This window comes from Prinia subflava, chromosome 16, assembly GCF_021018805.1.
Source record: "Prinia subflava isolate CZ2003 ecotype Zambia chromosome 16, Cam_Psub_1.2, whole genome shotgun sequence".
NCBI lineage: Eukaryota > Metazoa > Chordata > Aves > Passeriformes > Cisticolidae > Prinia > Prinia subflava.
The window spans coordinates 570,856-596,060 of NC_086262.1; the positions used below are offsets into that span (position 1 = coordinate 570,856).

Genomic DNA, 25,205 nt, shown 5'->3' on the forward strand with positions numbered 1-25,205 from the left:
ATGCCAGCCAGCTCCTTGGATGGGGGAGGAGGACATGTCACCCCCTGTGCTGCTGGTGCCCTCCTCACAAAGGGAAGGGGCACTGAATTAGCTAATCTTAGGCAGGACAGTGGTGAGACAAAGGTACACAGGTGTGTTGGTGACATGTTGGAGCTAAGCACTGTGCAGGATGCTCTGTAGATGCTCCTGAGCTCATAAAGGCACTGCAGCTACAGGCTGGGGCCTTGGCAGTGTGAGTGCTCCAGAGACAATTAGAAGAGAATTAAAACATGTTTTGGAAAACAGATTGCATTTTCTGTTGGGAGTTTCCAAAAAAGCAAAGCAACCTGCCCTTCCCCCCACTTCAAATCCCACCTGTTTTGTTTTTTCCCTAGAAAAATGTGAAATTCATTAACATGTGGTGAAAGCAATGTAACAATGTCATCTTGATTTAAAATCTGTTTTAAATCTTAAAATGATGGAGCTAGAATTTTAGCTGTGAATAGCCTGCTTTGTGGGCACAAGGCAGACTGACAGCATGACTGGAACATCTCTGGGTTTGGTAGTTTAGCATCCTTTGTAACAATGGCATTTGAAAAGAAAGCAATATAAGACGTAACAAGGAGAAAAACAAATTAATATAATTTCTTTCAAAAGCCAAGTCTTGTTTGCTGTGGTCAGGTGTATCTGTGCTGCCTGGGGAGCACTGGGCAAGCAGAGCCCAGGTCTGTGTGGCCAGAGCTCTGTCAGCATCCTGCTATGGCACCCTGCCATACTGTCTGGCCAGGAGTGCTCCTCCCCTCACATCCCCAGCACTGGGTCACAGCTCCTGGCTGCACTGTTTTCTGAGAGTGGGAAATATTGTGACGCCTGTCTGTCACCTCTGACATCGCTGTGAATGTCCCAGCACTGCCCTGACCCTCCCTTGCCCAGCCTGTGCCTTCAGCTCCCTGTGGGCTTCTGACAGCAAAATCAGAGCTAAATCAGTTTCTCCTCAAAATGACAAATACCAAAGTCCCAGCTTTTAGTAACAGCACTGAAAGCAATCCCTGCAGCATCATGGGGCAGCTCATTGCTGTTGCTGCTGTGCTGAGCTTGGGCTTTGGCTCAGAGTGCTTTCTGAAGGTCTGCTGCTCAGCAGCACTGCCTGCCTGAGGTGTTCTTCCTGCTGCAGGCCTAGGTGTCCCCTAGATAACTGGGAATGCTGCAAAGTTCTATTGAGGTTTGACTTTCAGGCTTCACAGTATTTGCTGGTGATGAGGTGATGTGCGGGAGGCTGAAGTGGGGCTATTTCGTGTGTTGTGGCCACTTTACGTATGTGTTTTAGTCTGGAGTGGATCTGAACAAGGATTTATTGACTTTTTTCATTTTCATTGCCAGTTCCCTCCCCACACTGATACATCAGAACACTTTTACTTGCAGACCAGGTTTCTAAGTCATTTATTGTCCTGTAAAGTGAGTCTGACACCAAAATGTTGCCCATCTGTGAGTTTGGAGTGGACAGTGTGGATGTTGTGCTGCAAATGCTCCACAGATCACAGATGGACAGATCGTGGAGCAATTTTTGGACTTTCCTATTGTTTGGCTGTGAAGAGCTTTTTGAGTGCATGCTGCCCAGTCTCCCCCTTGGGAGGCCATCTTGAGAACTTAGGTGCTGTTGAGTCCTCTGACCTTGGGCAAGTCAGGGCAAGTCTTTGGAAGGAAAAGTGGGACTCCTGTTTTGATATTTCTTGGGAACACTTAAAATAGGAAACAAAATTAAAAGTTTATGGTAATGTTTTAAGCTGTAGTGAACTAAGGTTAACTTACTCCCTTGGCCAGAACAAACAGATGAGCTGGCTGAGGCTGTCAGATCCCTGCTGATCACAGCCACTGGTGGAAAAGCTGGTTTGATTCCCACCACTCCTTGTGATCTCTCCCCAAGAGAGATCTCCCGTGGCCCTGTTGAAGTGGACAGAAACACATCCATGGATGGTGACCATGAGGTGGCTTCACTGCAGAGCAGAGCTGGCCAAACAATTAAGCTGAAGAGTGTACAAGTGACACTTCTGTTGTAGTGGATTTTATGCCAGTGTGAAGTTCAAGTCCAATCTGCTAAAGGCAGCACAAAGAGTTTTTCTCTTGACTTCTCCCTGCAGTTAACTCAGAGAATCAGTGCAGCTGCTGAAGGTGATGCACCAAATCTCTGAGAAGGGTTGGCTGTCCCCACTCTCCAGTTTGTGCCCATGTAACCTGGTAGAGGCCGTGCATATGCAGTGGAGAGTCTAATTTATGGTCAGTGTGGCTGCCTAGGTTTAAATCAAAGCAGGGACTGTTGCTGTTTGCCACGCTGAAATGACCACACGGACACTTGGAAAGTTGAGAGAAAGATGAGCCGGGGCGGAAAAGGCCTGATTGTTTATTTCATCCTATTATTTACTTTTAGAAACATGACCATGGATTGGAGGGTGGAATTCCCACGTCTCAACCACATTGGTCAAAATGACTGTCAACCAACACTCTCCTCTCCTCAAGAAGAGTGCAAAAACAATGACAGTATTTACAAAAACAATCTCTTGTTTACATGAACAGAGCGTGAGAAGTAAGAACTTCTACATTAATATGAATGCTCAGAAAACTAGGAAAACTCATGGTGACAAGGGATGAGAAGAAGTTTTTATTCAAAACCCCCCAGTTTGATTGTAACCCCCCAGGTTTGGTTTGCTGTGGAGAGCCAGCTCTGGGTGGAATTACACGAGTGCTTGACAGTGCTGCCAAGTGAAGGGCAGCCAAACATGAGTTCCCCAGTGCCAGTGCCCTTGGCAGGCTGGTGTGCAGCCCCTCTGCCCCAGAGCCTTGTGTTCACAGTTTCTTCTGTCCTCTCTCTCCGCCCCCCACCCATCTCAGATGTTTGCTGCTGAGGAGAATGTGGATTTTCGGATACACGTGGAGAACCAGACGCGGGCGAGGGACGATGTGAGCAGGAAGCAGCTCCGGCTCTACCAGCTCTACAGCAGGACGAGCGGGAAGCACATCCAAGTGCTCGGCAGGAGGATCAGTGCCAAAGGAGAAGATGGAGATAAATATGGTAAGAGTATTTACTGGGATCCCCCAGACTTCAGGTCAAAGGCTTGATTCTAGGATGTTGTGCTAAGAACCTCTTGGGAGAAAAATAATAAGAGCAATAAAAACCAAAATAAAAGGATAAAAACTCTTTCCAGGTTAAGAACATGAGATTTGTTTTGCTGGCGCTGCCTCCCAGCTGCAGGCAGTTTCCACAGTACTGCCATGACCCAATTTATTAATATATGGTTGAAGAGAAGAACGTCTTTCTGCCCAAGCCATGAGCTCACAGTGTGTTTACTGCAATTCATAAATGATACCTAAATTGGTGGTTGGGGAGTCCTTTCCCCATGAACTCTTGGGCTCATATTTGGGTGAGTCCAGTGTTTGAATCTAATCTTTTCAGGTGGTGGGATATTTGGTTTGAATTGAAAGTAGACTTTGAGAGTGCCCCAGAGCTCAAGCTGAATCTCTGAGTGTGTCAATCTAGCAGGAAAAACAATACTTACCCTGTGCTAGCAGCACATTCAACTATTCTTGTTGTGATCTGCACACAAGCAACATACTGGAAATGCTGCTAGAGGCTGGGCTATGAAAAATGCTGTAATTCTGGTTCATTTTGAGATGGTTCATTTTGAGATGCTTCCATTCTCGTTGGCTGTTGGAAAAATTTTAAGGCTGCTGAGAACACTGGTGTTCGTGTTTGGGATGTGCAGCCCCGCGCGTTCCTGAGCTGCTGCAGAGGTGTGTGTGAGAGTTTGCTGGCTCAGCCATTCGTGTGGGATTGTCTGGTGCAGCACTGGTGAGGTGGAGCTGAGCTACGAGGAGGGCAGGTCAAAATCTGGGAGCGGTTGTTCCCTCAGGAAGCTTCAGGACGGATGAGGCACGTGCTGAGCACTGAGGGCAGCTGCTGCCACTGCCGGCGCGGGTGCAGGAGCAGCGTGAGCTGTGCCACGGGGAGCGAGAGCCAGAGAGCACCTGGCAGGTAGGAAGTGACCCCCTAAGGCACTTGTGTGGGGTCAGCCCCTCTCTGAGAAAGCCCTGCCCTGAGGTCTCATCAGCCTTGTCCTTTGTCATTCCCAAATTTCTAGATATTACAGGAGTGAGAAGTGCCACTTGGCTGCTAATTATTGTGTCATTTTATGGCATTCATCCTCCTGAGCTCTGATGTGTAAACGAGTCTCTGCGCGCTGCCGCCGCCGCCCGGGGACGGCTCCTGCCCGCGGTGGCTGTCAGGTGCCGTGGCGGAGTTTTCGTCTCGGTGAAAGAAGGCGGCATTTACAGTGGGTGCAGCAGGGAGGTGTTCCCCGGAGCAGCTGACAAGTGCTAATTTATGTGTCAAAGCCCATCTTGTCCCCTTCATACATATGCAATCGTGTCTGAACAACAAACCCGCGCGTGCGGGAGCGTGCTCGTGGCCGAGGGCGGTGCTGCCACGGCAGAACCCGAGATCCCGGCCGGGAGCTCCCGCAGCCCTGCCTGCCTCCAACCCCGCTCCCTGCCCTGCCTGCCTCCAGCCCTGCTTCCGCAGCCCTGCCTGCCTCCAACCCCGCTCCCTGCCCTGCCTGCCTCCAGCCCTGCTTCCGCAGCCCTGCCTGCCTCCAACCCCGCTCCCTGCCCTGCCTGCCTCCAGCCCCGCTCCCTGCCCTGCCTGCCTCCAACCCCGCTCCCTGCCCTGCCTGCCTCCAACCCCGCTCCTGCAGCCCTGCCTGCCTCCAACCCCGCTCCCTGCCCTGCCTGCCTCCAACCCCGCTCCCGCAGCCCTGCCTGCCTCCAGCCCTGCTCCTGCAGCCCTGCCTGCCTCTAACCCCGCTCCCGCAGCCCTGCCTGCCTCCAACCCCGCTCCCGCAGCCCTGCCTGCCTCTAACCCCGCTCCCGCAGCGCTGCCTGCCTCCAACCCCGCTCCCGCAGCCCTGCCTGCCTCCAACCCCGCTCCCTGCCCTGCCTGTCTCCAACCCCGCTCCCTGCCCTGCCTGCCTCCAGCCCTGCTCCCGCAGCCCTGCCTGCCTCCAGCCCTGCTCCCGCAGCCCTGCCTGCCTGCAGCTCCTGCTCCCGGCTGCCGGAGTGCTCCGGCCGTGGGTTGTTTGCCTGCACCCCCAGACCCGGCTCCGTCCGGAGCCTCCTCAGCGAACGCACCGAGGCTGCGGAGCCTTCTCAACCCCAGCCCTGTGAAAGGTTATGGAAATCTGCTCTTGGTCCTTGGCACGGAGCACTCGGAGCATGATAATCGGGGAGACAGTGAGGTGGGGCACAGTGGGCCGGGATGGGACTGCAAAGCTCCTGTCTGGGATAACGGAGGGGGGAGAGATGTCGGAGTTACTGGAGTGAGAACCATCTGTGTTACAGCCCAACCTGGACACAAAGGCAATGACACAGGGTTCATTATGTGCCAGGAACCCCTCCCCCTGAGGCATTATTATGGAGTAACCTTTGATCAAGACCAGAGAGAAGCTTAAACGGGGTCTGGGGAGCTCAACAGTTGCAAACTTTTGATCCACATCTCTTGCCAGTCAGGTCTGCATCTAGAGGAGGACACCTCTCCTCCCACGCAGCAGACTCAGACTCAGCACAGGGCTGAGTGTCCCCCTGCTCTTTCCCTCTCCTGCCCTCCCGGCTGCCTCCCTGTCCGTGCTGGCACGGAGTGACAGAGCCGAGCTGCGCTGGCTTCAGGGCTGTGCCACCCCCGCGGATGGCACCGGCTCCTGCCCCGGCCCTGGTGCGGGAGCACACGGCCAGGAGGATGTGGGTTGATGGCCTAAGGATTGCGGCTTGGGAAAGGCTTTGGGAGAACAAGCACGTCTGAGAAATGTCTGAGAAAAGGCAAGAGACTTGGGGAAAGGTGCCGGTGAGCTGGCTCCAGACGGGAATTATCTCAACAGCCCGGTCCAGTTAGGAGAAGGTGACATCAGGCAAGGGCCACGCCTGCTCTAGGCTCTGTCAGGGCGAAGGTCCCAGGTGCTCATCACCAGCCCATTAGCATCAGCCCATTTTCAGGATAGCGCAGCAAAAAATGTTTTAGCATCTCTTTCCCGTCTTCCCTTACATTCACAACAGTGTCCAGATGCTTCTTTTTTTTTTTTTTTTTTTTTTTTTTTTTTTTTTTTTTTTTTTTCCCCACATATCCAGCTTCCAAATGGGAGGGTTGTCCTGCCTTTGAAGGGAAGTTACTTTTATTGCAAGGTTTATTGACTTCTGTAAAACTTCTCACCTCTTGGTTGCAGAGAATGCCCAGAACAGAGGGGAGGTGGCAGATGTCAGGCAGGGACCTGCTGCTTTCCAAGCAGCCACCCCAAGTTCAGCAGAATAAGCAGCCAGCCCAGGCTCAGGGAGGAACGATGCTGCAGGGCTGGGGGGTCCGGCCAGAGGAATCTCCCTTGATTGTTTTATCCAGGTGTGCAAATGCCATGCGCGAGGCAAAATGTGTGCTCTGCAATGCATAATTCTGCTGTCATAATAATTCTGGTGTGTAATTTTTAGTTTATGCATTCTTTGGGGCCAAGATCTGGCCCCGTGTGTCAGATTATTAAATGGCAAATTAAGTCAGTTAATAGAATTAATTGAGTCGATGTAATCCTTTTAATCAGATGGATTTGATCCCTTCTCAGATGAATTAGAATCCATTAACAGATAAGTCAATTATTGGACTAAATTAAATCTACTAATAATGCCTGCTGCTCACAGCAACACTAATTAATCTAAATACACTTACCTATCTCCCAAGGTTTTTTTTTTTTAAGGCTTAATTGATGTTCTTAAAGTGCTCTGAGATCTTTAGATAACAGATGATCTATGTGAGCAAAATATTATCTCTTAACAGACTATAAACTAATTAAAGGACTGATCTATTTACAAATTGCATTTTTACTTTAATCTCCTTAACCTATTGAAAAAGAATTTGCACTGGCCCAGAAAAACAATATTCCTATTATAAGCTTATTATTACTTTACAGGTTCCTAAGTGGTCCTTTGGTCCTTTCATTCAGAAAATGAAAGGGTGAAGGAAAAAAAACAACCATTAAAGTGCTGACCAAAAAAAAAAAAAAAAAAAGAAAAAAAAAAAAAGAAAAGGATCTGGAACCTTTATATTCTACCTCCGATAAATGGTGCAGATAGGGAAGAGAGGGATCAGTGACCTGAAACCTTAGATCCTTTCATTTATTTTCATTTCACAAAAGGCAGAAGACATTCTATCCTGTTTGTTCACGATCTGTGTATCCGGCACAGTTGGGCAGAAAGAGCTCTCTTGGTTGGGTGAAGGCATTTTTTGCCTCATTTGTATTTCACAGCCGTGGGGTTTTTGGTTTAATCTGTCCCCAGCTACTGCTGTCCTGCGGGGCACTAAGCAGTGATAGCCATCAGTGCGGAGGTGTGAGAGCCCTTTGCCCCTCTCGGTGGAGGGAACTTTAATTTTCGGAGTGTTTGGGTGTCCCGAAGGCTGGGCTGTGGTTCGTTCCAGGTGGTGTTTTGTCCATGGATCTATTCCATCACAGTTTCAAAAACACTCTCAGGTCCCTCAGGAGGCTATAAACCCTGTGTTTTATAAACCTTCCCACTGATAAGCTCTCTAGCCTACGGCGTGGAGGCTTTACCTGGGGACACCCTGTGCAAGGGGCAGGGCCCAGGTGGGACATCAGCACCCCAGCACTGGGGCAGTGCCAGCCTCTTGAGGCTCCCCCAAGTTCAGTGGGATTAGCTCAGAACTCTCGTGTGAGGAGGCTTGGGGGCTTAGCAGAGCTTGGATTTGTCAGTGGGGAGGGGAAGGGAAGGGAAGGGAAGGGAAGGGAAGGGAAGGGAAGGGAAGGGAAGGGAAGGGAAGGGAAGGGAAGGGAAGGGAAGGGAAGGGAAGGGAAGGGAAGGGAAGGGAAGGGAAGGGAAGGGAAGGGAAGGGAAGGGAAGGGAAGGGAAGGGAAGGGAAGGGAAGGGAAGGGAAGGGAAGGGAAGGGAAGGGAAGGGAAGGGAAGGGAAGGGAAGGGAAGGGAAGGGAAGGGGTGCACACGATGCCGGGTGTGACCTCCACATGCCACGGCTATTCTGGGCGCAGACATCACACCCCATACAGATGTGCTTCTTTGCGTGGTATGGAGACTGCAAGGAGCTGAGGCAAACGGGTGTCAATTCCTGGGCCATTCCAGCCTGGGTGCTGAGCCCTGCAGCCCCCACCTCCTGCTCGAGCTGGAGCTGGCCTGAGATGCCAGCGGAGCTGCCCACGGAGAGCACATTACAGCTGTCTAGACATCAGCCACACTCCATCCTGCCAGAGATTTCGTTTGTGGTAGAAGTGGGCTCTGTTCCATGAAGAGGTGTAATACGTGTGGAAAATATTATTATAGCAAAATAGCCTCCTTTAATTGACTCTAAATTTTGCAGGATTTCTTCCTAGGTTTGGGTAGTCCGGCGCTCTTCAGAATTAATGGCTGACATAGCACTTCTTCGGGCTTGGCAGCCTGACAGCTAATTTAGAACTCCCTAAACTCATTTCACTAATGACTCCCATTTGTTCTCTCTGAAAGCCTGGAAACAAATGCAAAATACCAGTGCCATTGTCCCATCTTTAGCAAGTCATTCTTCCCCCTCAGTATTTCTGGCACCTTAACAGCAAGCTGCCTTGGGAAATCTGATTAACCCTTTCCTTTCCTGGAATAGTTTAAATCAATTTTGATCCCTCTCCTGGGAAGAACAGGAGTAACAAACTAAACTCATTGTGGATGGAAGGCTCAGAATTTATTTGCAAGAAAGATAAGAGAGATAGTCCAAACAGCAATTTGGATTCGTGAAATATCGCTGTATTTCCACCCTTTTCCATGTATATTTCCAAGCTACTTTTCTTGCCAGGAACAGGTGTGTGCAAGGGTTTGTCTGCCGGTGCAGCTCAGCCCCAAATCCCGCATGAGCTGGGATCTATTTTGTAATTTATTGTGCTGACCCATCAGGATGGCTGTTTCCCATTTAAACGACGTATCGCTGCCTCTAGTCTCTTCCCATTATAGTTTTGACATCACGACAAGACAAATAAATTTTTTAAAAGACCTTTAATCTTCTAAATCATTTATTTTCACTTACTTAGCCCGGGGGCAGAGCTGACCTCAGCGTGGGGGATGATCATTCACCATGGCAGCTGTACAGTGATATTGGTCCTCGGGACTGGCCTGAGCTGGAGCAGCCCTCACCCTCCAGCTGCGTGTTGAGGCTTTGGGCTTTTCCCTGCTTGCCCAGCTATCCCCGAGGGCTGGTGGTTGTTTTTTGTTTGCTCGTTTGTTTGGGTTTTTTTTTTTTTTTTTTTTTTTGGGGGGGGGGTGTTTGGTTTTTGGTGGTGGTTTGGTTTGGTTGTTTGGTTGGGTTTTTTTGTTCCTTCAAACGTCATCTTTTTCATCTGCAGACGGGCAGTGGTGAAGCTGTTCCTTGAAAGCAGATGAGGGGATGGGCTGAAGCTTCAGGCAGGGATTTGCTGATCATGCATGAGGCAGGAGCCTGGGCTGGGGCTGAGGATGGAGCTGGGGCTGGGGCAGGAACTGAGGCTGGGGCTTGCTCTGGGCAGCGAGGGCTCTTGGCTGCCCTCACCTTCCTGGTAGCTCTGAAAGGTTCTGTTTGAAATACACTGTAAACATCTTATACAAACCATCTGTACCTTGAAGACATTTCCAGTTTTTATTCTGTGCCTGTGCCAGGGTAGGGAAAAGCCTTGCTTAGGCAGGATTAGAAGTTTAGGAAAAATCCAAGCCTTTTTGATTCATGACAAACCTATTTTGAATAATGATTTTGTTGCCAATTTCCTTTACTTTTGATGTTCATAGGTGTTCTCCTGAGCTCCTGCTCCAACCAGCATCACACCTGAAGTCCAGTCTCTCTGCAGCAGCCCTTGTTTTGTAGCTGCACTAACAGCAAAACCTTTTGTTTATTTTCCTTCTGACACCACACTGATTTTGGATTCCCCTACTCTGGGATCTGGAGATACCTTAAAGAACCTTGACTTTCATGAGGGAAAAAAAAGAGAATCTCCTTTTAACTCTATGTCCAAACTTCAGGTCTCCACAAGCACTGGTCAGGGTTTGGAAAGCATAGGCCTGTCAGCAAATATTAGGGACCCAGAAATAATGAGGAGAGGTAATTTAGAGATCTACTGATAATTTGTAATTTTTAATTTCTGTGTGGAGTAGGAAGTGGGCTACAAAGTGAAAAATCTTTATTTTCATGTAAGTCATAAAAGGGTTTTTGTTAACAGTTTGTGTGTGTGTATATAATTCTGCACTGTGATTTAAGTGTTCCCATTAGAAATGCAGAATAGGAAATAGGATCCCATCTGTGAGCAATTTAAGAGGAAGTGAGACAATGGAGTCGATTGCTGCTTCAGTTTAGATAATCAATACAAATATTATTAGTATAGTGATTTATCTTCTTAGACCCTTTATGAAAATGTGAATGCCAGCCCCTGAAGACAGGTCAATATGATGTTATCTGTTCCTGCCTTGCTGTGTTTATGTTGCTTTCCCATGAAGGTCAAGCAGCTGCTTTGTTAAATGCTCTTCCCTGGCTCTGATGAACTAACACAGGGACAAACTTAAGGCTTTCCTTTCTCCTCCATGGCTCTGGAAATGCACTGTACTTGTCAGTATAATGATTACTTCTGTCTTAAATCTGTACTGAGGACTGCTGAGGGGACAGCGGGAGGTGATCTTTAGGGTCCCTTCCAACCTAAACCATTCTGTGATGAAGTTCTGGAAGAAGTTTGCCTAATTTTAAATATATTTCTAGGTCAGGAGCAACTCTGTGCACAAATGCTGAGAGCTCCTTTGGGTTTCTTGCAGTTATTCTGTGTTGGTGTATGTTAGCAAACCTTGTTTTGTGCCCTCTGAGGTTTTCCCATGTCTAAGCATTTGGCCAGGCATTGATGAATTCAAGCTGGTTCTTGGGGAGCAATTAAAAGTACCCTACAAATAGGCTAGTCTGCATTTCCAAAAGAGTTTTTAATTGCTTTTACTTTAGAGAGGAAGGAAGGAAAGGAAGGAAAGGAAACGAAGGGAAGGAAGGGAGGAAGGGAGGAAGGGAGGAAGGGAGGAAGGGAGGAAGGGAGGAAGGAAGGAAGGAAGGAAGGAAGGAAGGAAGGAAGGGAAGGAAGGAAGGAAGGAAGGAAGGAAGGAAGGAAGGAAGGAAGGAAGGAAGGAAGGAAGGAAGGAAGGAAGGAAGGAAGGAAGGAAGGAAGGAAGGAAGGAAGGAAGGAAGGAAGGAAGGAAGGAAGGAAGGAAGGAAGGAAGGAAGGAAGGAAGGAAGGAAGGAAGGAAGGAAGGAAGGAAGGAAGGAAGGAAGGAAAACACTGTCAACAAATGCTCTTGTACATTTTGCTTTGGGTGAACATTCCCATACATGATATGAAGTGGCCAAAGAGATTTTTTCCATCACAAGAAACATTTGGAAAAAATGAGAAATGTCAATAACCAGATTAAGAACTGCCTAACTAAAGACAGGATGGGAAGTACGAAACTTGATGCGAAGATTACTTCTCCTTGAAGGCACTGTGGACCCTTACTTGGCTGTTGTTTTGAGACTCCTAAAGTCAGATTCCTGGAGACTCATGGTGGTGTTGGCATTGGCCTCACCACTCACCTGGAGCAACTCCTGCTTCACTTGCCTGAGCTGGGGTGGTGGGACACTGGGGCTGGACCCTCCAGACACTGGACACAGAAGGAACTTTGTTCCTCACATGTAATGAAGTGGCATGAATTTCATGATGCTGGTGTCCTCATGTGTCCCTCCCTCAGCCCAGAACCCCCTCACCTTGTGCTGCGCCAGAAGGATGAAAGCTTTGCAGATGGAGAGATGCTAAGGAGACAGTGCTAATGGAGCCCACACTGGTAGCCTGGTTAGGAGTAGTTATCTGGTGCTTTGAGATGCTGTGAGACCATTCCTGTTTTCAGGTTGGGGTTTCCTCAAGAAAGGTGTTAAATATATAAAAAAAATAAGGACTTCAGTCATTCAGATTTCACCTCAGCTCTTTGAAAAACCAGATAGTCAGGAATTTCCGCAGCTGCAAGCTGGAGCACAGCAAACATTTACAACACCAGTAGCGCTGCGTGGCCGTCTGCAAGAACAGGGAAGTGCCCAGGTCCTACAGAGCTGCACTGAGCCCCCGGCTCGGCAGAAAGGTGAAAAATAACCAAGCTGTGAAGAAGAGAAACTGCTGATGCGTGACGCTTGGAAAGCTGGAAGAGTCCAAAAAGGGAGCTGAAAATACCCCCCAAAAATTACTATCTGTGGCTTGAACGAAATACTGTCCGATCAGCATTCAGAAACCGCTGAATCCAGGCCGCTCCAATACTGGCATTTTCCAGACTGCTTGCCAGTCGGATGCAGAGGAGAACACGTGTGAAACGTCTGCGGTTGTAGCGCTCGCAAGAAGTGGAAGGCGAGCTGGATGTAAAGGCACTGAGAAGTCCCAGTAAAAATGAAAAAACACCTACTTTTTCTTCCAGTGAGGAAGAGTTGGGGGTATTTGGGTCCAAGGGAGATGGGCATGTGGCTGCACTTGTGAGCATCTGTGTTAATGAGCAGGCCCAGAGGCCTTCTCCTCTTCTGCATTCACAGCCAAAAAAAGGTGCCTTTCTTCCCAAAGCAATACGAACAAAACCCAGCCACCCGCTGTGACCCCGCTTCTTTCAGCTTTGATGAGTTTTGGAGTTTTGGGTGTTCTTCAGCAGCGACAGCAGCTGTTCTGGCTGGAAGGATCTGGCCCCAGGTAGCACTGTGGAGAGGTGTCCTTGTTCTCCACTGCTCAGCTACTCTGGCCTCATCCCAAGGCTGGGCTGGTGGGGCAGAGAAGGAGCAGACGCTGCTCCTGAGCGGCTCGATGGTGATGCGACTTTTTGGTGTTTGACCACATGGTGGGTGACATGCTTGGGATCCTGGCTTCGAGCTGGTGTGGTTTGCTTTACACCTGATGTTCTCAAGTGCTTTTGGAAGGACAAGCAGGAGAGGAAAGGACTATGGGAATGTGAGAGGGGAGCTGTAGCATCAGGGAATGTCGCCCACAGCATCTGGAGGCTGTGAGGACCTTAGGGTAGAGAAGCAGCAGGGAAGGGCTAGGAGTAGGATGGAATGTAAGCACCAGATAAATCTAAAAAATATTGTCCAGGTGTCCCCAGTGCTTGGCCAGGGACAGCTGCAAGGCTCACAGTTTGCAGGGGTGAGTGCTGAAGCAGACTGGGGGATGCTTTGGTCTCCTGGTTTCAAATCACATATTGGGTTGAGTTAGAGGGCGAAAACCGCAGCTCCCAAAAGCTGGTCTTGTCCTCTTGGGATCAGTGATGTAGGCCCAGGTTCTGGTGCCGAAGGAACTTGCCTAAAGGTACTTCAGCATAAATCCCCACTTAGGTCTCTGCTGGTTGCATGGAGGGATCACAGGGCTGGATCTCTGTTACAGCCAAGGCTTGATTATCCTTTTTCCTACACTCCTGAAACTCCACCGACTTCAACAGAGCCGTTCCTGGAGCTCCTGTGTGAGACTGAAAGGAGATTAAGTGCCCAGCAGTGCCTCCCATTCCTCCTGTGTCTTGCACCTTTGTTCAGACCTTGCATTTCAAACCATTTTAGCCGGTGGGAGGCAAATCAAAGCTGTTAGGTTTGAGCCGGTGACAATGGCCTGGTGCTGTGTGGTGTGCCCAACCCCTTGCCTTTGTGCGACGTTTGTGATTCTTGCCTTTATTTCATTTGCTTCGGCATCTGCATTTGTAACCGTTTTTTTTTAAGTGAAGTTTCTGACTGGTGACTCATTAGGAGTAAATAGGCAAAAGGATATTGACTTTACACCTACTAATTTGGGGGTGCTAACAAGCATATGTAAGAGCTTTATAGTCACCGGTAAATTGTCCCACCTGGGGGGGCTGGAGGAGGGGAGATAAAAAGCATTACAAAGAAACAGCACTTTTGTTTCTAGCTTCTAGCCTTGGCTGTTCCTGCTGCTACTGGAGCTGGTGTGGACGTTTGATGGTCACCATTGCTGGAGCCTGTTCTGAGCTTCCTCATGATTTTCCAGCACCATTCGACCTGTGTGGGCGCAGGACTAAAATCCTAAAGATTAGGATGCTAAATGTGTTTGCTCAGAAACGAGGTGCCCCTTACACCAGCTGGGGGAACAAACCCTCCTTCCTGTGGAGTGAGTCAGGGCGTGCTGTGCTTGGGAGGGCAGTTGGAGATACAACGTGGCTTGAACACAGCCCGTGGAGGTTCTGCCAGCAGCAGTCCAGCAGTGTGGCATGGGTGCCTGCTGGCAAATGTCACTCCCTGTGGCTGCGAGGGCACCAGAGGCTTGTGGTCGTGCCAGGGGCAGCTCACTCTGCCAGGGTCAGTGCTCAGTTCTGCTGGTGCTGGGGCCCCAGTCAACTGCAGATGTGTCTGCCCCTCTCCAGTCACGCCTGTGGCACAGTAATGCCACCCTTAGGTGGGCTTAGATCAGGATGTCACTGGCTCACAGAGTGACCTGTTGCAGGGCAGCTGGAGCACAGCTGAGAAGCAATGCTCCTCTAGCCCTGGTGGTCCTGCTCAAAGCAGAAGGTTGAGCTGGGTCACCTCTTGAAAGCCTTCTCAGCCTAAATTATTGCTTTGATGAGTGTCTTTCAGCACTGATTGTCAGAACAGAACTGGCAGGTAAAGCCATTAGTGATCCCTTGCTCTGAAGGCAGTGATTTTCATTTGGATGTATTCAGTGGGACCCTTGGGAAGTGACTTTTGTGGTTTGTCCCCATTTGTGATTTTTATATTGAGATTTTTAAAAATTTGTATTACTTAAAAATTTGAGATAGGAAAAGTTTTCTTTCTCCCCTTTTGTTCCTTCTGCCCTTTTGCTCAGCTTGGGGTGACTCGCTTGTGTGGAAGGGATGATACCATCTGCACAAGGGTGTGGAAGCTGTGGTTTATCTCAGAAGGTGTGTGCTGGGGAGGGGAGAGGCACGCTGTGTACCAGGGTAAGAACCAGCTGTCATCTCTGCTCCTCTCTGGACATGAGTCTGGTGTGCTGTGTCACTGCCACAGAAGGAAGCCGTCACCACTGGCTGTATGCAATGTCAGGCTCTCACTCTGTGGCTGTGACTTCAGCCTCACCCCTTCTCCTCCTCTGTGTCTGACCTGGCTGCAGCCAATATCTGTCTCTCAGCAGGAGGAATCTGAGGAAATGCAGCAAACTTCAGCTCCTGGGGCTAAATTGTTGTGCTCTCTAACAGCAAACTGTGTTGAACTAATTGACAACCAGCTTTAAACGTACCCCAGTCAAGCAAACGCATTGATTTATTTTTTCCTCTCTTGCTGAGCACTAAGCAGCTTCCAGCTTGGTTTCCTCCCCAACAAGTAGATAACTCATCTATTGTGTAGTAAAACTGATGGGCAGTGTTGACTTCTATACAATCCTTTCAGTATGCTTTAGGGAGGAAGGAGTTCTTATGCTTCTATGAATGTTTGACCACTTAAAAAAAGACAAAACAAAAAAAAGCCCAACCCAAAACCACACACGACAACAAAAGATGATCCATTTTCTCTGGATGTCTTTGAAAGAAGCTTAGTTTAGAGACAGACTGGAGAGAAAGGCTATTGATTTTGTTTGACCTCCAAAGAGACTGCGGTCAGTATATTTTCCCTGTGGGAAGTGGTTCAGGGCTCTGAATTTCCGTGTCAGCGTTTGTATCCTGAAACGCACTGAAGCTTTTGCTGCTTCTTCAATAAATAGCAAGCTGTAGGGAAAGGTAATGCTGGAGTAAATTTATTTCCCTCTAGATCTGCCCTTTCTTTCTTTTTCTTTCCTATGTAGCTTGGTTGTATTTCTGATAAAGCATTTGCAGCCTTTGTCATTGAATGCTGTGTAGGTTCATGGGTTAAGCTGAGACTATAAGCATAGTTTTGTAATCCTTTTTGCTTAGTCTCCTGAAGAGAAACAGATTATTCTGTTTGGGGCCTTGGTTGTACTGGAAATGCTATGCTTGGCACAGGTCTGTGTAGTTTTGTAGATGTTCTTGTAAAATGGCTCACAACTGGTGTGCCCTTTCTCTGGCAGCCACCTACCAAGAGATGGCAATACCTGTGGGATAAGTCAGTTGTCAGGTCTAAAGGAGCTTCTTGGAGATCCCTGTGAGATGAGCAGTGCCAGTAGGCACCTCTCCATGCCGAGGTGTCAACTGTGTTATCTCCTCCTCATTTAACAAAACGCCCTCATGTGGTGTGGTTTTGGGGTGTGTGCTTCTGCCTGCATGGCCACAAGTTCATCACAGCCAGTTTGCTGCTGTCAGCACATCAAAGGGCAGCCTGATAAAGCTGCCACAGTGTAATCAACTCATGCTAGAGAGTTGCTGATGTTGGGTACCAGCTGCTGAGCTCCACTGTTGGCTTTGCCAGCATGAGCTTAATTTCTAACCCGTGTGAACAGAGCTTCTACTTGGAATCCCCTCTTCAGAGGAAGAGTTGGTCTCCCTGCCACTGCCAGCCTCACCTCTGCTTCTGGCTGTGTTCTGGGTCAGGGTGGAAGCTGCTGTTGGTGGTGTGTGAGCCCTGCAGTGTGTGTGGGCTGCTGACAACTGCACAGCACCAGTTTCTACCTTAAGCACTCCATTTCCCAGAGAGCAATGGCCCAGTGCATCCCTAAAAAACAGTGAATGGCTGAGGGTCTCTTTGTGCAGTCTGTGCCAAGCCAGGCTGAGGCTGCAGCCCGTATTGCATGTGTAACTCTGCTGAGTCCCCAGAGCAGGAGGATTCCCCAGAACCTTTCACTGCTGTCTTTAGCCCAGACGCCCCTCTCCCCACATCTGAATATTCAACTACATTAACCCCTTGCAAATAACTCAGCAGTCACCTCCGGGAGTGGTGAGAAGAGAGAGCTGGACCTGTTAAGCCTCTGCACAAACAGGGAGGCAAGGAGCTGATGGGAAGAGCTTGTGGGAGGGGGTGGATTTGCAAGTGGTGTCCTCCGATTTGCATTGCACCACTGGGTAGGATAGGCAATGCAGAGTGGCTGCCATGGGACAATTTATTAATATTTATTAATATTTATTAATATTTATTAATATTTATTAATATTTATTAATATTTATTACTAAATTAATACAAAACTTATTCTAATGATTGCCTCAATTTGTAATTATTACTTATAATAATATCTACAAATAAATACAATCATTATTATTAAATTAATTCAACGTTCACTGCTTGCTTTGGGAGTAAGTAATCCTGAGCCTGTGGTCTGAGCACAGACTGGACTGTTAGGTATCGCCTGCCTCAAGGTCATCATGAAGCTTTGTTAATTATATAAGCAGGAAGTTTTGCCAGAGCTCTGAGCAGCAAGTGATGGGCCAGCTGATGTTTCTGGAAGGACAGGTAATCACAAGGAAAGCAGCAATGCCCTGTGTTACCCTGCTGGCTTCCAGCAGGTGGTCAGCAAGACATTGCGATGATGGATCAGAAATATGACAATTGTTTGTTAATGATCAACATCAAAAACCAAGAATATGTTGAAAAGCAAAGACGTTGTGTCTTTAATGCCTGTAATCTCCTTCTCAGAGCTGGGTACCAGAATATCTTTTTGATTCTTAAAGGTAATTGCACCTCTTACTTAGCTGTAGAAAAAAATTCCCGCAGCCTGAGATCCTGCTATATAAATTATAATTAACCCCTTGGCAATGGAAGTTGAGATTTCCTGCCCTGGAGCACAAGTGCAAAATGCATTAGCAGCACTTGATGTCAGGCCCCGCGTGGCCCAGGGGTCAGGCTGCTATCCCAAAATCAGGCTGCGCTTCCCAGAGCAGTGGGGAAATGGCAAGGAAGCCACAGGAATCCAAGGGGAAGCTCTAAATACAGCATTTGAGGGGGCTTGACCTGCTTTCTTTTCAGAGCTGCTAATGTCCCAACAAGAAGGACAACACAGAAAAAACCAAACCCTATCCCGGGGAAGAGCTGGGAGAGAGGAGTGGATTTGTGAGGCGACATGGCTGGGTGCCCCGCCGTGAGAACGGCGCTGGCGCTGCCGCCCCAAGCACCTCCAGCCCAGGCATTGTCTGGTGCCAGACACACTTGGCTGTGCCTGTTATGTGCAGGGCTGGGCCACCCACTGCTGTCATTCACCAGCATCCTGCTTTTTTGTCTCCTTTTCATTGCGCCTGCTGGGGGATGAGCGTTAACTCCTCACACCGGAGGTGACCTGTGGTGAAGTGCCAGGCTGGCAGCTGGCAGCAGGGAGGTGACAGCGTGGCTGGGGCTGGGGGGTGGGGGCTGCCCCGAGCCTGTCAGCACCAGTGACACTTCCCTGCCCACTCCCCTGTGACCTCGGCAGAGGGCCAGGCCTGCCGAGCACCTGGAAAGCCACTCCACAGTCACAGAATGCTTCGGTTTGGAAGGGATCTTAAAGGTCAGGTAGTTCCCCACCAGGAGCTTGTACTGAAGCTCCTTAGCCTGTGTTAGCTGGTTCTTTTACTCTTTTGGGGTCCTGGATGGAGAGGTGGCTCCCTTTTGGCATATGTCAGGCTGCAGCTTTGTGCTGGGCTGTAAAGCCCTTGGAGAAGGTGTTGGCCAGGGACTGTCTCTTGTCCCACCACTGTGGTGTGTCCTTGAGTTCCTCTGCGCTGGTGGTGCTGGCCATAAGTGTCCCAGCAGTGGTTGCTGAGCTGAGGTGGTGGCAGCAAACGTTGAGAGACTTGGTCACCTTGGCAGGGCTCTAAAGGGGCTTTGTCCTCCCATTCCAGCAGTGGGACCAGCCAGTCCTCGGGCTTGGCACACAGATGTGGCCAGCAGGGCTGCCTGCAAATATTCAGGTCTATGTAGGGGTGGGCAATTCCCTGGGCACTCCGAAGGCTGGAGGGAGATAAAAAGAGGGGAGTCAGAAGGTGTCTTGGCAGGGAGGAGGGATATGCTCTCTGGCATGGGGCAGCAAGTGTTGGAAGGAGGGTTTGGCTTGGGGTTTGTCCTCTGTCAGTATGTCTGCAGATCCTTGGAGTGAATTCCGTGCTGATTGCAGAGCTGATGACAGAGTCCTCCAGGCTAAGTGAGCTCTGTCAATCCCAGTTTGGATGGGTGTGGGCTGCACACCTACAGCAGAGATGCCCCCTTCCAATGTGACACCCACCACCTCCAGGGATCTTTTGCCATGCAGGTTCTTGGGGCCACCCCTTCAAGGTGGGGAGAGGAGGGCAGGATGGTCCATCCCAGCAAGGACAGAAAGGATGGAGAGTATTTTGGATGGAGACATGGGGCTGAGTCAGAGCATTAAAGGTGGCCTGGGCCTCTAGATAAACTGAGATAAATAGCAAATGATATAATATAATACAGATTTTCTGCTGTCAGTGCTTTAAACTAAGAATGCCCCTCCAGCTATTGGGGATACCTCTTTGCTGCTCTTTATAATGCCACAGAGGAGGACTGGCTTAGTTCTGTACTTGATTTATTTTTTTATATTAAAATTTAACATGGGATCTGCTTTTCTTAATCCAAACACTTATGGTTTGAATGCAGAATTATATTTAAGATTTTTAAAGTACCTTTATTAAAACGTAAAACTAATTTTACAGTTCTGACAGGTCTTATTTAAATACCCAGTGCCAGATGCCTTTTGTCCCAAATGACTTCAGGAAAGGAAAAAAAAGACTTTTAAAACTTCTCATGCAATTAAAATGCAGTAAAAGGGAACTATATAGTCTTACATATGCTGAAGACTAGGGGTAACAGTTTAAGAGAAGTCCCGTGGTAAATGTTTCCAAAAATAAATATGTGAAACCAAAGGTGCTAAAGGGAGAGTTAATGTGATACCTGATTTTGATGGTTGTTGCATTATTTCTGTTGCTTTTGCCCTGAGAACAGTTGTAAGAATTGTGCTGTGTCTGTAGGGAGAAACCTCTTCATAGGGGCTGGTGCAGAGGACTTTTCTCCAAGGTTGTTCCTGAGGCACTCTTCAGGGTGCAGCTGGTTCCAGATGTCGCCAGGGGCTGTAGAAGATCAGTCCTTGCCCATGTCTTTTAACCCTTACTCCAAAATAGTCACACTCTTTTACATCCTCTGACCCAAGAGTGATGATTTTCTGTACTTCATTTAATAATAAGTTATCTTTTACGTGGCAAAAGGGAGCTTCAGCAGCACAAGCATTAAGAAGTCAGGTATCTTTGAAACTGTGTTTGTGACCACATCTAAGAGCAAATCCTGCTTAAAATCTTAAAACATAGAGGGATATTCTCCATGTGCCAGAACATTTTCTTCTGGTAAGTTGTGCTGCTGCCTCTGTTCCTTTGGGTTCCAGAGCCACAAGAATCCCACTGAAAACACCAGACCATCCTGCAACTTTATTTACAGCATATTTTTCACTTGCTGGAAGAAGGGAATGTTACAGTGAGTCCCTTTGAGAAAATACATAAACACACTTATATTCTGATCCATAAAATTAATTATCCTAATTTCAGCTTTTACTGGTGCAGAATAAGAACCCTGCTTGGTAGAACTTAACATCTTTGTGTATCGGGCACGTCTGATATTCTTAATTCAGCCTATGCTGCAGATGCTTTACACATTTCTCCCAATCAGCCTCCTTTTGGAACACTCACAAACACAACAGTGGAGCCTGGACAGGCTGACTTCTGGAGTGTGTGAAACCATCTCGGTGTTGGGATGTGGGAGAGATTTATGTGTTTGAGACTCTTTGGAAAGAGGAGATGGTGGTGCTGACATCACTCCTACTTCATCCCCAGGGATGAGCAGGCAGCCAGCAGCTGCCCAAGGGAGGAGGGCAGTGCTGCAGCATCCCTGGGCTCTGTCCTGAGCTCCTGGGCACAAACGGAGCAGCTCTGCAGAGACACGAGCACAGGCTTCCTGGGCTGCTCATTCTCTCCTTACTGTTATTTTTGTGTACATCAGTGTTTTTATTTGGTCCAGCTGAGACTGGGAACAAGAGAGTCAAAATAACTTCACTGGGGTTTGTTCTTGCAGTAATTCTAACCCTCTGCAGGGATGGGAAAGGTTCACACTCTCTTCAGACCCGAGAGACTCCGGCGCTTTGGATGCGTTTCAGCGAGGAGCTCAGGCCATGTTCTGAAGTCGTTGTCTGTTGGGCTTGACTGTGTCAGTAGGAGTTTATTCAAATGAGAATGATCAAAGACATCAGGGCTTGGCCCTTTATTTTTCATTTTATATGCTTTTTCAAGCATAACAGATCTTCTGAACTTTTTTGAGGCTCATCCTTCAGTAATTCCAGACTCAGAGCCTGGCAGCTTGTCAGGCAGTTTTCCTGCCTCTGTAGGAATACTGTCCACTTAGCTGTGCTTGGAGGCAGCAGGACACCCTGGTGAGATAGAGGAATTTCTGTGCTAACATTCTGAACGTTTCCCTTTCCAGGCTTTTTTCTTAGTCATGGCAAGTTTGCAGGTGGTAAAGTTCAGGGCAGAATTTGTTCACAGCTGTCCCCACCCAGGCATTTCTAAAGCACACAACCTACCTGCCTCCGCTTTTACTGAATCTTGTCTAGATAAGCTTATTCACCATCATTGAACTGCCAAAATATTTTTAATGTCTCTTATGGTGAATTATGTATAGAACATTTGCAAGAGGTCAAGTCTGATTTCCCACTGTTTAATCCTGTTTTCTTAGATGCACAAAAAGGTGCAAATGGCTCCATGCTGGAATGGCAGTATTTTACATTCATTTTTCACATGGCTAAGGGACAACCAGCCTCTGGGTAGTGCCAGCTTGGGCCAGGAATAAGGTGCTTATAGCTCATATGGGAGGGACTTGGGAGGGTTCTGTGTAAGTTTTGTTGGTTGGTTTGTTTTTCACAGAACTACAGATTCAGGTATCTACTAAAGTTTTATTTATGTTGGACAAAAATCTCTTAGACGTACCTTGGTATTTATTCGGGTCTGATTCTGGTCTTACACCTGCTGAACTCTCAAACAATTTTCATTTTTGTAGGTTAATAAAAGACCTCAAATTAGCACATTTTCATTTAAGCTTCTCCGAAGATGTGGTGACTAAAGTGAGTTTGTTGGGACTATGCTTGGAAGCTTTGTCAATATACAGGAGCCTGGGCAGTTTGGGGAAGAGGGCTTTTATGTTTTAGAACTTCCTTTTTACCTTGATAGTGCTGTTCTGGCATAAAGAACACATCCCTATAGGGTGGGTAGGCAGAATCTGCCTGAGATGGTCCCTGAGCTGCTTGGGGAACACCAGCTCAGCATTGTCCCCTGGGTGTGTTTTGTTAGCCACTGCTAAAGTGGTAGGGAAATTTTTTGGGTGGGTATCCCTACAGGTAAGAACTCTGTAATGGTCCAGGCCAGGTTGGACAGGGCTTAGAGCAACTTGGTCTAGTGGAAGTGGAATCCCCTGTCCCTGCCCAGGGGATTGGGACTGGCTGAGCTTGAAAACATCTTCAACCCAACCATTCTGTGATTTCATGTTTCTAGGAATGGTGTGTCAGGCTTAAATGGAGAGTGATATTAAATAGTGTGAGAGTGCTCCTAAATAGTGGAGAGTGATACTAAACAGCGCGAGAGTGAATTTTCTGTCCTGACCATCCTGGGCTGTGCACCCTGTGGGTTAACTGCAGCACAGCTGGCCTGCCTGCACAGCTGGCCTGGGCTGGGCACTCGGGCTGGTGTGCTTGGCACCAGCGCTGAGATTTCTGCATGTCTTGGCCCTGCGTGCTGCAGACAAGCCCGGGGAGCGCCAAGGGATAGCTCAGAGTGCTGGATGTGGGACAGGAGCCTCCCTGGTGTGAGGTGGTGCTTTGAGAGCGGGAGAGCCCGAAAGCATCGCCCGGAGCCTGCAGCTCCCCCCGGCTCCTGCAGAGCGAAAGCCCGAGGGAGGCGTGTCCGGAGCGGATCCTGCACCTTTCCCCGTCCCGCTGCCCGGGGCGGTGCGGGTGGGCAGGGAGCAGCACGCAGCCCTCGGGGAAAGCTGTCCGCAAAGGCTGTCCCAGGCTGTGCTCCCACCCTGCAGGCGCTGCCAGGGGCGGGACCCTGAAGCCGTGTAGGGTCTTTATCAGCACTCGAGGCACTTCCGATGTGTGTGAAGTCCTTTGTGTGGAAGTATTTACAGGATCAGGTTGCTGTAGTGGAAGTGCCTTTGAGGTCTTTGCTGCATTATAGATTTTCTTCTGATGTCTCTCATGCAAATATTTAACCTGTCTGGTTCCTGAGAGCTACCGAGGGTGTTCTGCGGGTGTCAGGTTGTGTCTGCAGCCTGTCCTTTGTTCACACAGAGACCTCGCTCCTGCTTCCCTTCCCACCCCATGTTGGGGCAGGAAAACGCGCCTGGGGACTTGGCACTCGGTATGTTTTGATGCCCTGAGGGCCTAACACCCCAAAAAGTCTATGTCCCCGGGTGCAACAGTTAGGGTGCTGACCGAGTGAAAGCTACAGCGTTTAACAGAAATCCTCATTTAGAGTAAGAGCATCTTTCAAACCCTGGGTCAGGACTGGGAGCGGCTCCCTGGGCAGCCTCTGTGCTGACACCGAGCACTTCTCTGCTCGTGCAGCGCGGTGGCTGAAAACAGAAAATATCTGGAGTCTGGGCCTCAGAGCTGCTCTTCGTCTTCCTCCCCACATCCCTTTTAATAATTTGATGTGTATATGCTGTGCTCAGGACAGACAAGATGAGCTCAGGGCAGTGGTATGTGGGTCAGAGCTCTGACCTTCTGAGCACCAGCCTCACTGATTGGGGTGGTTACTCCTAATTTGCACCTGAATATTTGAGAAGGGAGTTGGGTTCTGTGGATTATAACTATTAAATACCATTCAGTTTGCAGGACTGTGCAAGTGTGCAGACAAAACTTAGGGATGCAGCCTTGATTCCCTCACTGGGCCACAGCCTGCAGGCTTCATTAGAGTCTCCAGACTTTGCCTAATTTTGGTGTTATTCCCTCATCATTACATCATGGCTGTGGAGACAGAGTCATTCTGTCCTATGTTGTGGTCATGGAAGGGATTCATGTGGTCTTGGTAGGGGTAGGCAGTGTTTGAACAGATTTCAACTATTTTAAGCACTGTTGCCTGTGCTGGGAGTGTCAGGAGAAGATGCAGCCTCAGCAGGGAGTGGATTTTATTCTCCCATCAGATGTGATCTATGCACTGTGAACGATGGAAATGTCCTGGTTCACAGCACCAGGGTAACAAACTGGGAAATCTGCCCTCCATCCCAGATGCTGTGCTCCCACCTCAGTGTGTCAGTGCGTCCTCTTCACTTGCTGGAAATTATTCCGAGAAATGGTTTCCCTGACTCAGAAAAAGAAGTGCAACCAAAGCAACACAATCTTGGTCCCTTCTGAGGTCCCTTTCTGAGGTCCAGGGAAATCTATTGTATCTGGCTGGCTGCAAGGTGCCTGGGGACAGTATAAGCAGCTGTGTTCCTTCTCCTTTTGGCTCCCTTTGCGGGAGGTTCACCTGCAAAAAACCCCAAACCATTGGATAGACTTGAAGCATCCAGTCCTGCACCCTTCTTGTGTTTTCCCCTTTATCTCTTTCTTTATCTGGACCTGAGGATTTTGTGATTGGTACTTGTAAACATGACACTTCTCAGGTGCCCTCTTCTCCTCCCTTTCCCTGTGCTTTTCTGGCTCCTATCCTCCCACTCCCAGGAAATATCTGAAAGATAATTTGGCATATTTTCTGCCACCTTCACATATCTCCCTGACTTTGTTTTCTTAGCTGGTAGATAGCTTTTCAACGTATATATGTATGTGTAATCCTTTTCACCTAGACTTGTGAGGAATTCCAGTCTCTTCCAGTGGGAGTTTTCAGGAAGGTTTAGGTTAAATGGGCCAATAAGGCAAAACATGTAACAGAACATCTCACCCTCTAAAGACATCTTTTCTCCTTCACTCTTTTTTTTTATTCCCCTGGAAAATATATCAGAATATCTAGCTGTCGAAGAATTTAAACAATAACACCTGATCTGAGAATTGGAGCACAGGGCCTTTGAAAATAAAGATTATAATCTCTGTGTGGTGTGTCCAGAGACAGATGCAGCTGGAAATCAGGTATGCTGAGCAGCAGAGTGCTGTGAGGATGCTGCTCTAGCATGGTGGCACTCATTTTACCTGAGCTCTCCTGCACATTCTCTTGGATTTTCCCTGGCACTTCCATTGTGCCATGGCATATTTATCACAGGACAGGGCAGCATTCCCAGTCCAGTTTGAATTAATGCAATATGTGTTGGTGGTGGCTGAGCTTTTCTCCTGCTGTGTGTGA

General features: G+C 48.5%; 1 protein-coding gene across 1 annotated transcript in view; it reads left to right on the forward strand.

Moving 5' to 3' along the window:
- FGF18 (fibroblast growth factor 18) overlaps positions 1 to 25,205 on the forward strand; it is a 66,652-nt gene that overhangs the window by 20,004 nt on the left and 21,443 nt on the right. Inside the window, exon 3 of the mRNA XM_063413354.1 lies at positions 2,866 to 3,046. Coding sequence (XP_063269424.1) covers positions 2,866 to 3,046 — 181 coding nt within the window. The remainder of the gene's footprint in view (positions 1 to 2,865; positions 3,047 to 25,205) is intronic.